Source organism: Leptidea sinapis, chromosome 23, assembly GCF_905404315.1.
Source record: "Leptidea sinapis chromosome 23, ilLepSina1.1, whole genome shotgun sequence".
Lineage (NCBI taxonomy): Eukaryota > Metazoa > Arthropoda > Insecta > Lepidoptera > Pieridae > Leptidea > Leptidea sinapis.
The window spans coordinates 12,596,128-12,609,796 of record NC_066287.1 but is presented as its reverse complement, the minus strand read 5'-3'; the positions used below and the strand labels follow the sequence as shown (position 1 = coordinate 12,609,796).

At 35.8% G+C, this 13,669-nt stretch overlaps 1 protein-coding gene across 3 annotated transcripts in view; it reads left to right on the top strand.

The window, feature by feature from the left end:
• Positions 1-13,669, top strand: part of LOC126971101 (serine/threonine-protein phosphatase 2A regulatory subunit B'' subunit beta-like) — a 148,063-nt gene that overhangs the window by 87,142 nt on the left and 47,252 nt on the right. The window contains exon 1 of one of the 3 annotated variants that reach the window (XM_050817249.1): positions 1,341-1,517. The exons of the other annotated variants lie outside the window; for them this stretch is intronic. Within the exon in view, the coding sequence (XP_050673206.1) occupies positions 1,473-1,517 (45 nt within the window). The 5' untranslated portion in view covers positions 1,341-1,472. Of the gene's footprint in view, positions 1-1,340; positions 1,518-13,669 lie in introns of those variants that run through there. 3 annotated transcript variants of the gene reach the window in all.

Genomic DNA, 13,669 nt, shown 5'->3' with positions numbered 1-13,669 from the left:
AGACAAAAGCTGTCATAAAAATATATGTTGATGTCCGTTTACACTACATATACCAAAAAGATACGCCAGAAAAGATATATAAGTCTAAAAGACAAATTTTATTTAATTCAAGGAACTTAACTTTATAAATAACCAGTTCAACTAATTATTCCATGTAATAAATATATTATTTTTGAGTATTAGTTTCTCTTTGTAAAGGTTACCATAACTTATTAAATCCAAATCCCTTTAGAACGTAAAGAAATAACAAATATTTACCCCCCTATAATATGAGTGTGATTTTTGATTTAAAACGTTAAAAACCTCCGACTGAACAGATCTTGATCGGAAAATAGGGACAGGCTGACGAACGTAAAACTTATAGCAACCATCTTTTTCGTCTGAGTTTAAAAATATATCTAACTGCTACTCCGCTGATGTGACTGTCCAAATCGGGTTCTAAATAAAAATACGCAGCTGAAACTGAAATAGTATTTACATTACTGCTTATTGACCAATAATATTTTAAACAACTAGAGTCAACGCAGAAATGTATAGAAATAGCTGTTGAAGGTTATTATGGTGTCATTTGTGGCATGTGCCATATTTCGGCTTTGATTTTGTATGAGGTGCACTGTCTATATGTATGTATAGAACGTCATTGACTGAAAGTGTTGTCCGCGAAATACTCAACATTTTTCATATCGTTTGTTTATTCTCAGTTATAACTTTACACCAAGGTTACTTGTAAGTCCGTTACATTTTCGGCTCAATAGTATAATTTTTTGCAATTTATTGAATAAAAAACATTATTTGAATTATAAATTAATTTTTACAAAAGCTATTCTGACAACACTTGGTAAGTTGACAGCAACAATATATTGGTATAGTTACTATGTATTAAATCAAATATTGTTGATCAAGACGTTCATCTAGGTCACACTTATAAATGCCAAAAGTTTTTTTTTACCAAGTTTAAGCTTTAATGAGAAGAAGTGACAAGAACAGCCACTCATCAACTTACATCTTCCGATTTACAATTTCTTTATTTATTAAGATATATGTAAAGTATACAAGCGAGTAAAAAGTATTAGCGAGTCAAGTCAGGACCTATAATACCTAATATAAACCTATAAACGATTTCCCGCCATTTTCCTACAATTAAAAAACATTACTACACAGCAGTGACGTAATAGAGGTTGTTGCCCCCCCCCCCCTACACACACATTGCCTACCTGTCTTATCATTGGCTCAAGCGTTTTATCAACACTTAGGAAATGTTGTACTAACCACATAATTGTGTAATACTTTACGTGTACGTGACAATTTTCATATTGCATCTTGATATGAGACTATTTCAAGTGAAGTGTTTTGAAGTGATTTAACTTTCGATCCAAGGAATGTTATTATCTATAGTGTTACGTAATGTTATGGACTATTAACTCTCTAAATATGATACAAAAAAGCTATATATAAAGATATAAATACTTTTTATGTCTAGAAACGAAGAATCTGACTACAGTGAGAATCATGATGGGGTAAGATGTGTGGACGTCATTTCTACTATTGATAAATCAAACCAAATCAAAGAGGTGTTTCTTTATTCATTACCTTTGTATAAAGAAATGACACTTATAAAGGTCAAAAGTTATACCATATTTACCACAAAGGTGGATCTTTGATGAGAAGTAAACAAGAATCTCGTTACTATTATTTCTAAATCTACTACCTATATAGCTTTATCGTCTTAAAATTATTTTAATGAATATCACTGGAAAATGATACTCAGCCCTCAAGTACTGCAAAACTTACAACACGACAAAAGTCAAAATAAATAAATTTAAATCTACTATTTAAAAGCACAGTTAGTAAAAAAATGAGTACAGTTAATAAATAATGCATACACACTATATCATATAAATAAAGTTATTAGGCGAGCATTATATTAACGATTATAATATATATACTAAAAATATATTAGATAAATTAAATAATTTAAATTTAACAATATAAAGCAGAACTCCCGGTGACGAGAACATCCACAACCACAAGAAGTGCCTGTTTATGTAACGATAATATGTAATAAGTTAGGATATCATCCCCACCATCTGGATGTTTGGCGGTCCTCCACAGTGCGGTTTTCAAGTAGCTTTCTTCCACGTACTACAAAGCTGTGGAATGAGCTTCCTTATGCGATGTTTCCGCGACGATACAACATGGGTACCTTCAAAAAAAGCGCATACTCCTTCCTTAAAGGCCGGCAACACTCCTGTGATTCCTCTGGTGTTGCAAGAGATTGTGGGCGGCGGTGATCACTTAACACTAGATGACCCGTACGCTCGTTTGTCCTCCTATTCCATAAAAAAAAACGACCTGCCCCACCGCCCGTCACGGTCACAAGCAATGACATGCCACAAGCAAGTATGATGAAGCCCACCACAAGAACTCAACTAGATACTTGTTATAGATAGAGCTGATTGACCTGATTCCTGCCGCCAAATTCCACTTTCGACACGCCAATATCATCCCCACCATCTGGATGTGTAGCCTTCCTCCACAGTGAACACAGGTATTTAAGGAACTTTTTTCCACGTACCACCGAGCTATGGATGAGCTTCCTTGTGCGGTGTTTCCAGGACTATACAACGTGGGTACCTTCAAAAGTAGTGCGTACCCTTTTTAAAGAACCGGCAACGTGCTTGCGATTCCTCTGGTGTTGCAAGAGAATGTGGGCGGAGGTGATCATTTCATCGATTGTAAGAGCGTTTGTTCTCTCTTCAATTAAAAAAAACATGAAAACATCGAAAAATTCCAAATGGGCTAAAATTGCCACAGTTGTATAGAATTTATTCGAATGAATAATCCCTTATATTGATGAAAATTGTAGCTAACAATTAAAATCTGGTCAGGATAAAGCAATCTCTTTGGATTTATGAGTAAACTAGAGTATTACAAGAAGACTATTCTATTCATTCTATTAGACTAGTATATTCCTGATGGAATGGCCCTGGTGGCTTGAGCACGGTGAAGGGTGCTGGTGTGGGACGCGACATGCATTGACCCTCTGACTCCTTCTCCTGTCCAAATTACGTCATTTGGTGCTGAGACTGCTGCTTCGACTGCCGAAAACAGCAAACGTCCTGAATATGTCGGTCTCACTGAGTCTTATATTTTTGTGCCGTTTGATGTCGTGGCACATGGGCCGTGGGGCCCAGAGGCGCGGAGAACGTACTAAGTACCTTTTGATGTCGAGACACATGGGCCGTGGGGCCCAGAGGCGCGGAGAACGTACTAAGTACCTTTTGATGTCGAGACACATGGGCCGTGGGGCCCAGAGGCGCGGAGAACGTTCTAAGTACCTCCTAGTAGTCGCGCCTCAAAAGTGCTTCTGTAAACCCAAGCGCTGGCAGCTATTTCGGTCAACGGATCGGCCTAGCTATCCAACTCGAAAACGCCAGTATTCTTGGTACACTTCCCCGTAATGATGGTTTTAATTTAATGTACCTAATCATAGCTGTTATTGTTAATACAGTTTTTGAATCTTATAAATCCCTCATAATAAAATATTGTTTTAAAAAACGAAGCAACTAAAGGCAATTGTTCACTGTGTGCACATTTCGTGCTCATAGAAAATAATTATAGCACGGAATTTGATAACTCCGTCATACGATCATGACGAAAACTTTTGCTTTCCACTTAAATTTCGTCATATTATTGCACTATGTAGACGTGACAGACCAACCACGATGTTCGTGATATAAATCCACGCGTATTTACAAAATAATGCAATTATTTTATTATTGCCGCTGCTACATTCAGAAATAATTCATTACTTGCAGTTGAGGTAGGTGGCTTTTTTGTTTGTATTTTTTTATAATTAAGGGGACAAAGCGTAAGCGTATAAAATGCATGAAATATTGAAATGCAGTTTTCTTTACCAGGCAATCTAATCTTTTCGATTGTATTCAAGTTATGTAAATCAGAATTTTTGAAAGTGTGAGACATTTACTTCCTTTCGGTGAAAAGCGCCGTAGATAGTGAAATTACTGGGCTAATGATTACACTTAACATCTTCAAGAATGCTAAGCAACGTCGCATTGCAACGATAGCGTGTATCACTTAACATAAGATGAACCATTTGTTAGTCTCGTCACTTCTTATAAAAAAATAATAATGACCGAATGAATATTGTTGACATAGATCTTATATAATTTATATAATTATTTTTTAATACAACACTTTGTTGAGATATCGCGAGTGTAAGATGTCAGCTACATCTGTCATGACAAAATCATATAATTCAATTAATTATTCAAAAAAAAATAAGTGTACAATATAATAACTTAGGATGATGAGAAAGTTTGTAATGACTTTCATTCCGAAATGACAAGTCATTTTAAGACACATTTATTTTTAAGATTTCATGAGAAAGTTCATAGTGAGTAATTCAATAGAAACCATGCAAGCAGATATATGTAGGTACTTTCAAACATGAAAAAGGTTTAAGTGAAAAACTAAGGGCATTTAAAGAGCTTTTAACTCGATATAAAACTAAGGATGTGATATAAATACGACGGCCCATATAGCCCATTGGTTAGTGACCCTGCCTACTAGGGTAGAAGTCCTGGGTTCAAATCCCGGTAGGCGCAAACATTTATATGATGAATATGGTTGTTTGTGTCCGAGTCATGGTTGTTTATGTGTATTCATGTACGTTTAAGTAAGTATATTGTATTAAATATAACATAGTCTTATACTTATAATACAGGCTATGCCTTGTTTTGGGCAAGATAATGCATGAATATTATATTATTAAAATAGATGAATGAATGAATATTATATTATTAAAGTAGGATTTTGAACAACCTAACGTAACGTTTGGAACGTATATTAAGCACTATTCCAATTTAAAAAACCTACACTCCATCACAATTTTTTACATAAAATGCTTCATAAATTTTATGTTCAGTAGCTAATAATAACTCAAGTTTGCATGCTTACACACAAAACTACTTTGTGAGCTCAATAGAGGCATACCAATATGCAATAAGGAAGCAGTGTTGCCAATGATGCATGCCCAATATCATCCGTACGTGCTCGAGCCCTAACAGTAGAAAGAAAGTAGTCAATAAAACTTCACAAAAAAGCAACTGTCTGGTTTTATGAAACCACGATGCAAAAAAAAAACAAATTTTTTAATTTTATGCTTTCACCAAATCAGCCGGAAGACGTCCGCTGCTGGACAAAGGCCTCCACCAAAGTTTTAGAACAATAATACCCGTCATCCAACGTATTCCAGCGATCTTGACCAGGTCATCAGTCCACCTTGTGGGGGGCTTACCAACACTGCGTCTTCCGATCTCTCCTATGGATCTCCTCATTTCTGATTCGATCTCGCAGGGAAACTCAGAGTAGGTATAGCCCTCTCCATTGCTCTCTGAGTGACATTAGTTTTCTCATCAAACCCATAGTTGCGTCACGTCTGCGTAATGTAAGTCATCACTGGCAACACACACTCGTTGAAAACCTTAGTCTCCCGACACTGTGGTTATTTGGGTATATCCAACTTTACTTATTCATAAAATAGTATCATGAACAAAAACGCCAGGCGTCGAAACCACGCCCCCTGTTGAATAACAGAGCTTACATCTGTTGACATAGACTATTCGTCCAACCTCTGTTGAAAGCAGTAGTTCAAATTAATGATTCAACTTCACCACTACTCCGCGGTCGGTTGTAATGCGACATGCGAAAGAAGGACGAAACAATTTGTAGCGATATAATTAAAGATTAATTTTAAAGACCTTTGAAAATATTTTTCTTGTAACAAAATGTATAAAATGTAAGAAGATTTTAAATATTTCGCCTAATTTATATCAATCTAATTAAAATTACCGTCAGTTGGTGCTGGGGCTGCTGCTTCGACTGCCGAAGACAGCCGTCGCAAATATGTCGGTCTCAGTCAGTTTTACGTCTTTGTGCCGTTTGGTGTCAAGACATTTGGCCCAGAAGCGCGGAGAATGTACAAAGTACTATCTATGCACCTCAATAGGGCTACTGGAAACCCAAGCGCTGGCAGCTATTTCGGTCAACGGATCAGCCTAGCCATTGAACGCGGAAATGCTGCCAGTATTCTTGGAACACTTCCTCGCAAAGATAGTTTTAATTTAATGTAATATTGTTGTATATTTAGTTACCAAATAAAATGAGATAGTTTGGGAAAGTTTTTGAACGTATGATGCTTATTTTCGTAACAAGATCGAACGTCAATTATTATAGGGAGATGTGAATTCTGTGAAATTTTATCGTTTGGTTCAGTTTTAACTTAAAACATCATATAATAGAGCATAATTAACCATTTTAATAGTCGTAGAAATATTTTTCGTTTGGTAGAACAATATTGGTAATTTCGAGCGAGCTTGCCGTTCAAATATCGTTGAAACGCAGAGTTCGTTCAGTTAACGTTCTAAGAAATGATAGAGGAATAAACAAGACGTGGATAGGATCAGAACTGAACGTCGACGATTGTGAAATAACGAGAATAGTACCGTTGGTCTTATCGCTTATTATCAGCTAAACGTCATGGTCGTTCCATAGATTATTCCTATAAGAATTAGCTTAAATCACTAACTTAGCTCAGGAAAGAGTATCTAGGCATAAATAATGCTCCACTAAATGACAATGGTCTAAAGCCATTGTTGTGTTATGAGAGATGGCAGTTTGGCAAAACTTCGCGCTAAGTATTAACCATTGCATTACTATTACCTTAGATAATTTATACGAGAGAGCCTCTTGCTGCTAGACAACCGATGAAAACAGGCCAGGTTTATTACTTCGGTGTGCGTGACAAGCTACGTCTTAGAGCTGTATTGCACTGGGACACCACGCTGGAGCAACCAGTTGCCGGCGCCGCTATCAACGTAATGTATACAGCTCTATAGAAAGTTACTCTCCTGGAGTCCGTTTGGTTGCGCAACCAGCCGCGCCACCATGGTGTCCCGGTGGAATATAGCCCTTACACTCGCGGTTAGTATGTGTGCATTGCTCAAAATGCTGATTTTGAGGTTAGCTGTCAATTTTTTTCTACGTTTTCACAGCTGACACAATCTATCTATAAAATATGATCTACGACTATTACCTTATCCAAAGAGAACACAAACTCCAACCCATAAATATGTCTGTTATTAGTGTTTTTAACTGTAGTTTTTACAAAGTTATTGATATTAATGATCGCTGTCTATAATCTATGTCTGTAGACGCATCATTAATCAAATCAATACTTCAACTTTCATCGTGGCATATTAATGAAACTTCCTATTACTAAGCCTTCCGAGTAAATTGGTTTCGTAATCTAAATTGATTGTTGATCACAGCGTAAAATGTGTTCAATAAATTTATTTACAAATAAAGCCAAAGTCTTTCATCACGCCTTATAATTAAAATATAAGTGTGGAGTAAAAAAATGCCTAACTTACAAAAGTAATGGGAATTTACGTGTATCACAGACCTTAGATAATTAGATAGACTGTGGAAATTTTTAACACGCCGAAAAAAATTTACGGCGTTCTGTTAACCTCTATTTTCAACAACACACTAAAACTAAGTGAATTATGTATCGCGAGTGTAAGACGTAACTGTCATGCACGCTATTGTAATAAGTATGGCCTGTTGTCATGCGGTGCCTAACAGCAAGAGGCTCTATGTAGACGTAGGTACTAATTAATATAGACGGACTCAACAAACTGAGTCTGAAGTAAAAATGTATCATAGGTTACGAAAGACTGCCCTGATTCCTGACACCTGCCACAAATTAGGATACCATCACCACCATCTAGAAGTCTGGCGGTCCACCTACTAGCAAACCTCTGTGGTCTGAAGTAGGTACGTAAATAACAACACTTACAGCGCTTCTGGTAATAAAAATAAGAAAATAATGCAATTATTAGAAACCATAACATTTAATTTAAAAAAAAATATTATACTCGCCTAAGAAAATATCTCGCACACAACGAGAATGTCTTTTATAATGTTAGGCAATCTATGTTTAGCAAAGCAATCGCAGACGGCTGCATTTAAAATGGCGGACGATCAATGGTTGCCATGGAAACGCGTCTAGCTCTCTCAGATGCCCTATATGTGCTGAGATGTAAACAAATGTATACATTCAATGAATGAAAACGAACCACGGATTTGATTCTCGCTGGCGGTCTTACGAAATTCCTTTCTACAGCTAGGTTTAACTATACACAAGTCCCTGCCCGTGATTTCGTTTGCTTTATGATCACATTTGGGGGCTCCGTCGCGTTCTAATAATCGAAATTTTAATATGGGTATCGTATTCAAATAGAAAAAGTATGCCACAGACCTGAGAAGAACGAGCGCAACAAACTCAGCGCACTTCTTTTTTTTTCATAAAAATATGATAACAATGTTATATCGTACAATATAATTTATTATTTAATAGACTGAAAATGGTTGTTCCATTTCCAATCTTTGTTAACAATGTTAACATTAAGTGAGTAATTTATTACATGGTAACCTGTAGGTACGGTTTTCTCTTCCAATCGAGACTCCGAAAAATTTCTAGTAGAATAGGTTGGAGGAGGCCATTGCCGACTGGCAAACGGATCTAAAAAAAGAAAAAAATATATAGATTATTTAAATACTATTTAAATAATTTATCATATTATCTTTACGTACACATACTACTTTTAAAATATGTATATTCTTTTCTTATATATATGTATTTTTTCTCTGAGTTCCATAAGTTTATTTCGTCATCGTTCTCTATATTCGGCCTTATTCCAGATATATAAATATAAAAAGGCAGCCATCTTGCGACGAGCGTAGCGCGGTATTAATAGTAGCGGCGCGGGCGTGCTCCTCTCCAAATCGGGAAGCGGCAATGGCCGATACATCACAACGATTGATGCTTCACATGTGGAAATATTTTGAGACATTATCCTTTATACACATCTCTGTTGTGATCCATCCATACCTACTTCATACTATATACAGGGTGTGATCGAGCGATTGTTCCGTAACTATTACAGATTAGGACCTACCCCTCTTATGTCCACTGAGGATACTGCGCCTCTTAAGGTTCGTAGGCCTGGAGGATGTGATTTAGATACAAATTAGAACTCCGATTATGCAAGTGAAAACTAAATACGATGATTATCACTAGGGCGTGCGTACGAGCACATGTAGGAGATATAATAAATCTACAGATTTAAATGCTTATATTCCAACAATAATAATAATTACTATTATACATATATATCTTTAAACTGATATCGAAAGAACGTTACGTAATCAGTAAAATGACATCAATAACTTTCTATAACTCAAATGAAAAAGTATTCAAATTTTTATTAAAAGTAAAAGAAATATTCAATTTTTTAATGACTTTCTTAATGATACGACAGATTGGGAATGGAGCGACCGCCCTCAGGCTATTAAATAAGTTTAATTTTAAAATGTTACTGTGTTACTTTGTAAATGTTACTTTAATTGCTAAACATATTTTTTATGAAAAAAAAGCCCGCTGAGTTTATTGCGCCCATTCTTCTCAGGCCGGAGGCATTCATTTTCGAATGGGTGGTAGTTTTTTGACTTTCAATAAGTGATTTCACATCCTATTTTGAATAAAAATTGTATTTGATACTAAGCACTCCCACAGAATAGGTAAAAGCACTCCCATACAGTTAGTAGGAGAGGAAAGGTTTTGGTTTCCTTACTTTAAAAGGTTCATTAAGCTTAGTAAACTAACACACTGAAACTTACAGGAAACTGTTTATTAAACTAATAAAGTAAAAAACATATCTCTTAATTGAGTACTATTTGTTTTTTATTAAGTGCAAAATTTTTAATTCAAAGCAGATGTTCGAAGTGCCTCCTAGTTGTACGATACAATAACCTGTTTAGTATGACAATTTTGGATACCCCTCGTTTGATTTTTAATATGCTATGTCATTTTACTGATTAGGTAGCGTTCTTTCGATATCAGTTTAAAGTTTTTTGATATCTGTATTAGTTACGTAATAATTCCCCGGACACATTATCAATAACACCCTGTATGTGATCGTATTTTGCAAGTTAATATACTTTTATCGAGCCACATCTTCTGAAGTGACTAAATAGTCAAATGCTAAAACTTTGTCAATATTTAGTATTATTTTCGTTCTAAATGCATATTGTTTGATTTGATCATTGATCATCCTGTATAGTGCAGTCTTCTTAATTTAATTATTATATGAAAAGTTAATGCGTGTTTGTTCATATTTATACCGCTGCCATAACGTTCATGCGATTGTGATGAACTTTTCAAATAATTTCTTGCACTTGCTGGAGAGTGTTACATGGGTGTTGGCAATTTGAGGCAAAGACAAACTCAAAGACAACGTCAAAATCGGATAATTATTAAAAATTAAATTTCTGTTAAGTTGCTGTTGTAAGAAAAGTCATAATTTGATATATATATCATATCATATAATTGTCAGTAACGAGTTATACATATATTTTATATACCTTAAAGCAAAGAGCATAATAATAATAGTTTTAGTTTAGTTTTAGTGTAATTCCATACAGATTACTGTGATAAGTACATTTACAATATATAAGCATTGTTAATTTTTAGAGAAATTTAACAATTTCTATTTTCATGAGTTATCATATATTTATTTGTTATTTTATTTATAATTTAATTTAGTGGTTTATTGTTTGTATGTACCACGTTCGGGTTTTTACCCGTTGTTGTGTCCTTCCTTTGCTACTCTACATATATATAATTCTCTGACCTTGGCTGTACAGAACACTTCCACCCGCAATCACTAGTATTTCGTGAGCCCATCTGACCCTTGGTCGGCGAATATTTCTACCGTGAAGCAGTAATTTGTAAGCATAATTATTGTGTTCCGGTCTGAAGGTCATAGGACCTCTAGTTCTGGTTGGCCCTGGCCATCTTACTGACATTAGGGTCCATCCAAAATCCTTGTCCTTGTTTGCCTCACCACTTCACATGACATCAGTCGTGAACTTTTGCCCCCTCTTAAATAAAAAATTAAAGAAAACTTCTAGGATTAAATATACAAAGTTAATTAGTATCAATATTTATGCCGGACTTGAACCCGCACCTCTCGGTTCCGTCCGAGCGCTCTTAACACCTGAGCCAACTGTTCGTGTTGGTTCGTTAGACGCATGGTTCGAAAATCTTGGTATGTGTTGTTCGACTCACAGGTTGTGGCTCCATCCATACAGGATCTACTTTACAGTTGATAACCTGCTCAACCCCAATAATTACATATTAGGAAATTGACTTGAGATGTCGCTCTTTCAAATATTAACGATTTATTATTTTTAAGTGATATTCCTCACTTCTGACATTAAATATACAAATTTAATTCCGCAACATTCATGAATGTTGCTTGAAAATTAAATTTGTGAATTTAAAGAAGATCGTTTACGAACCTAATTTGCAATCTGACTTGATTGATAAAACGTGATAGGACACGTGCTGTTTATTTTGTAATCGACTCCTTATAAGTATCACATTCCAAATCAAGTCACAACCAGGTCATAGGAATGCTTCTCTTATTTATAAAATATCAATCCAATAGATGATTTCACTACATTTATCTAATTAAACTGCTGCGATGTTCATGAAACAATTTCCAAATGATTTAAATTAGAATCAATTTTAAAATAAAGTTTATATCTTAAAATTAAAATTTGTATTTTTTAAGCCAGAAATTTAAAAAAAAATGCAAACCCTCTGGGGTTCAAATATTTAGAAAGCGATGCCATTGGTTAGAGTAAATTTAAAAAAAAAGACTGGCGACATATGTGAGTTTACAAACAATCATCTCTGCTTGTTTGTATGTTGCCATGAACTATGACGTCATTGTTTGTGCTCACCAAGCGTCATATTCACCATTATGACATACGTGTAACGTGGTCCGCTGATTATAAAACTTATATTCGGTATCTCCGATAGAGATGTTCGTCGCTCGTGCACGCTTTGTTTGTTGCTAGTATATTGTACATCTATAATGTACAATAATGTCCAGCAGTGACAGTTTTCCTTAATGTAAATCTCCAAATTGATCAAACTGTTAGCTTGCTCTCCTTCTTCTGTTGGCTGTCTCTACTTTTTTTCTGTGGCTGTGTTTTGTTTTAATTGTTTTTTTTAAACGGAATTAATGCAGACGAAATGCGATCACTGCGTAATACGAGCGTCCTGTGGGCTGAAGGAAGGTGTGTTGACAGGGATTGAGAAAGGAATAATGAAATGGTTGGTTACGTGCAGCGAATGAGTAAAAATAATGATTTATCAAATATTGTGGCAAGTGTATGTGGGCAGGTCGGTCGCGGGAGACCTCGTAGAACATTCGGTTACTTTAAAAAAAAAGAATGGTTCGAAGCACCCAGAACCGGCGAAAAGATGTAGAGGAAGCGCGTGCGGTTCATAGGGATAGAAGCAAGTGTCATTCTGTTGTCTCTGTCTACCCCGACAGGAAGCAGGCGTGAGTGTATGTGTGTGATGTGTGTTGTTTTATGTTCATTTAAGTCCTTATTTGGCTCTTCTGTACTCTGTCCAAGAAACTCTTGAGGCCTATCATGCTCCTTTCCGTCATTGAAAAAATAATCTATTAATGTTTATATTTACGAGTTTATTTTATTTCGTTATATAGACGAGACACAAATTAAAATGGTCCGAGGAACAGTAGGCGTGCAAACCATATATGGGAACCCGAACTGGAAATGTATAATATTTTCATTTGATACTAGTGGGTCGTAAGTCGTGCGTGGTATTTTATCAGATAGATTACTTCACAATATTTGTAATATCGTTTTAAAAGAAATTATTATATTTGTTGATAACAGAATTAGAACAATTATGAAAAGAAAAATAATCAATTTAAAAAAATCAGGACGGTCTGTTATTGCTTTCTTTTTTATCAACTCGGACAGCGACCACTCTCGGCGGCGTACGCCGTGACACTCAATTGTTTTATCTTCCCAAGATTGCTTACCGGCCGTGTTAATCGTGTGTATGTGTGCGTGCGTCAATTAGGTCGCTCTAGAATGAAGTTTAAGTACTGTTCTATTAATATATTGTGGCTTAAGGGACCTTAAATCGTATTGGATTGGGAATACTGCAGTCAGCTTAAAATTATATAAACAACGATAAAATTATGGGGTAAGTAAGCACATGTCGGCGTTAAGCCACGGTGATCTCGATCATGGTGCATCACGGTGAAATAACACACTAATAATTTCTTAGTTTGATCACTCACAATTACTAGCATAGAATTGAACTTGAACTGAACAGTCTTTACTTTTTTTTTTTTTTTTTGCGCCCAAGCAAGGGAATGGGCTACCCTCCGGGATAACGACGGGAGGGAGGTGGTGAATGCTCATGCATACCAACGCAGCCTTAGTCTGCGTTGGTTATGTGGGACTCACGTGAAAACCTAGGTGCCTACCCACTAAACACCACCTGCAGTTGGCTTTGGGCAGGTGCCCTCTAAGCCTACATCGAAGGCGACCTTCTCATGGGGAGAGAGAGGCGCAAGCGGCACTCCCTATGGAGTTTCCGCTGGGATAACAGTCTTTACATAAAACAACCGCTTTTATAGCTACCTTACAATAGATAAAAGTAGATACAACTTCTTTTAAAACAAACAAA